The 3,272-nt window shown below is 52.3% G+C and overlaps 1 protein-coding gene across 1 annotated transcript; it reads right to left on the minus strand.

Annotated features, from left to right (window-relative positions):
• Positions 1–1,174: 1,174 nt before the first annotated feature.
• NGA_0402900 (glutathione s) lies at positions 1,175–1,697 on the minus strand (the record flags this gene model as incomplete). The annotated part of the gene is made up of 2 exons (XM_005854964.1): positions 1,527–1,697; positions 1,175–1,215 (listed from the first exon to the last, which is right to left on the minus strand). Exons 1-2 carry the CDS (start codon positions 1,666–1,668, stop codon positions 1,175–1,177), a joined length of 183 nt encoding a protein of 60 aa, XP_005855026.1. The 5' UTR covers positions 1,669–1,697.
• Positions 1,698–3,272: the final 1,575 nt, after the last annotated feature.

The following is a 3,272-nucleotide window of genomic DNA, read 5'->3' on the forward strand; positions in this document are numbered from 1 at the left end:
TTGAAGTCATATTAGGCATCGCGGCAAAAAAAGACAAAGGAAAAACGAAAGCACACAGACATGACTTTTCTTGGATTTAAATGCTCTGCACTCGTGTCGATGCATGCGGCTCCTTCACATTCAGAAATATGGGGAGAAAGGTCGAGCAAGCCAATCTGTCATCTCCCTTCAGGCTGTCGTCCACGTCGCTCCCGTGACGGCGGCAAAGCCGTGGCAACCATGTTTTGAGGGGCGCCGACCTCGTCTGCAAAGAGTCGAAAAGTTTACAGGCCAATAACTCTTTTCACTGAGGGAAGGCAGGGATTGATTTAGGGAAAAAGCATGGTTTGCTTGCTTGTCAATGGCTGATGTGCTGTTGCTAATGGACACATCCGGGTAGGATGCTGTGGCATCCCTGTGCTACGTACGTGTTTAAAGAAAGGCTTCAGGAAGTGCGTGAATGGAACGCCTCTCACTGATTTTTTGTAGCTTTTACGATGGATCACACAAAGTCGCCGAGATTTTACTGAGCATGAGAAGCATGCGGAGGGCAGTTCCAAGAGCAAGTGGAAATGGAGTAATGTGAGCTGTGTGCTTACTTCCTCTCCTGAAGAGGCGAGACAAGTATCAACTATGTGTAGACAAATAATATACGACATAATGAGACAGCATATAGTCATCACATTGTACTCCTTTTTTTGGTAAAAGTCTCACGTCTACTCTCGCGTAAAATTCCATCCTCCCAGAGGTACTTCATGTTAAGAGACATGGACGGCTCTTGCTGTATTTCATTTTCCCTTGTTACTTTCCGTATTCATTTTTCCTGCTTCCGGTCCCTCTTTATGAGAATTTCGCCTCTCTTGTTCGTAATAATCCTTAACCATCTCGTGTTCTTCTATCTTACGAAACAACGCCTTCAGCAAAGGGAAAGGGTCCAAAGATTCAGGCCCCACGATGGAAGTAGTGATCCATTGCAATATTGGGTATACTGCTAAATCGGCGATGGTCAAATGCTTGCCGACAAAAAAGCCCTCCTCATCTGCATGCAAGAGTCGTTCAAAAGCCGAGAAAAACCGAGGGTAGACATTTTTTTCCAATTTGTCCTTCAATGACGCCTTTTCGGACTCAGAAGCGAATAGGTAAGGAACAGTCGCTACTACAATGTCTTCCACACTGCCCACAACTTGATCAATAGCTAAGCCCGCAAGAGGATCCTCAGGGTACAGGCCTCCGAGCCTACCAACGTACCGCAAGATGCCAACGGACTGTGCGTACGCCACACTGTCAACTTCCAAGACAGGGACGCTCCCGAATGGATATTTGCCAGCTTTTGGGTGTTGAATTAGCGGGATGGGGGTACAAGGAATAGGGCCTGAATGAAAATTGCCCGTATCTACGCTCGTATGAAATGCGAGACGCGAAGTGCGATATTGCCCCCCAGAAAGTGCTTGTATTCGAGGTAGCTCGCCATTTCAATAAACCTTATCAAACAGTCTGGCTATCAGCGCTCATGCAACGTGGAGCTCTCATACTGCGAACGTACGTACCAGCTTTTTGCTGACTGAACTCCTGTTCAGTTATCCTGACATCTTCGAAAGGCACCTTACCCACGTGTAAGGCAACACGAATAGCTTCCGCTCGACCGCCAAAATCAAAATAGATGAGGCGTAGCGAGGGGAATGGTGCCATGCTGATTTTTATTTTTAGTGTTTGCCTGTGTGGTCTGGGGGCTTAAGCCAGGACGGTCTTGCAGGAAGAGGCTGAACGTTCTTCTATACACGCGTTGATACACTCCTACGTACATCCAAGGCACACAGCCACATGCGGGTAACTTAGAAAAGCTATTCTTACGCTTCGCAAACGGGGGATAGAAAAACATCAATAAAAAGTCCGCCGTGGCACATCGGCTTAAGAGCAAGGGGGGAGGTTGACAAAGCTTGTGATACTCCCTGGGCGATGTATCTCGGCCCGCACGAACAGAATATTGTTACACCGACAAAAAATCATTCTCCAATAAGAGCCACTGAAAGTATAAAAGCGAGAAACAGTGGCAACGATAAATCCGGTCAGCTACAGACTCTTTGTTTCTTGTTTAAATCAAGAAATGAGGGGCCTCGTTACTTTTCGATTTTTCCCGTGTTGCTCTGGAAATATCGGTCGCACCATTTGGACAAAATTGACAGCTTTACGCCTTTATGACTTTTTCTTTTGCCTGGCCTCGCTCAGCAATTCCTTGTATGATTTTGGCTTCCCCGCGGCCGGCGCGGGGACGTTCATCACGGTGAATTGTGACCCGGTGCTTGCTGCTGCCGCTTGGGCCTCCGCCAGCTCCTCCATTGCGTGCGGATGGTCTTCCAAATATTTTTCCACACTGCAATCGTAAGCTGTTTCGGTTTCCTTTCTCAAAACAGCCATGGTGTCATTCAGTACACTCTTTAACAAGCCGAGTTCCTCCCCCCGTAACGGCCCGCTCATTTTCCCAAAGGCCCCCGAGTGCTTCAACACCAAGGCCATCGTCCCTTGCAATTTCGCCCGATCCTCACTGCTCAGCTCCACCGTGTCTAAGGAGGGAGGCGGGGCGGAGGAAGGGGGAGAAGGAGGTGAAGGTGGTGGGGTGAGGGACGGGGAGGCGGGGACCGGGAAGGGAACGTCACGTACTGACTGCGGCCATGGCATGGCCCCAGGTCCCTGCACAGCCGCCGGGCCCGAGAAGGCTTCGGACAGAGGCGACGCGCCAGATTTCTGTGAGTACTCCGGGGCTTTTCCTCCCGAAGGCCCGTCCACTACGGCCAGAGCACGTCTCAAGAGAACCTGCAAGCGGGGCACCTCCCGTCCAGCGGCCAAGGCACCCTCTTCGTCCGCACCCAGCCCCGCTAGGGCCTGCAGACTTGCCGCTGTCGCCAGCAACACCTCCCTTTCCTCCCTCTCCACCAGGAACCCCTGCACTGGAACGCCTGGACCCTCTTCCTCCGAGTAGGCTGGGCGGGAGCCCAAGCGCCGGCCCTCCCGTTCCAGCATGGCGCCCACGGAAGTCAGGAGGGACTCGAGCCGGTCCAAATCTTGGCCTTGTAAGCGTTCCCCCGTGGCCTTGTGGGCGGTCAAGTAGGCTCCCAGCTGGGTCATAGAGCTCTCTATGCCCATTTGGGCGAGCGCGGGGGGGGAGGGGCCGCGGGAGGGAGGGAACGGGGGAGGAGGGGAGGGAATTTGTGCGGGGGAAGGCGTGTAAGAATGAGGGGAGGCGTAGGCAGAAGGAGGAGTCGTCGAGGGCGGGGGCAGGGGAGGAGGATCCTCCC

This window comes from Nannochloropsis gaditana, assembly GCF_000240725.1.
Source record: "Nannochloropsis gaditana CCMP526 unplaced genomic scaffold scaffold333, whole genome shotgun sequence".
Classification (NCBI taxonomy): Eukaryota; class Eustigmatophyceae; order Eustigmatales; family Monodopsidaceae; genus Microchloropsis; species Microchloropsis gaditana.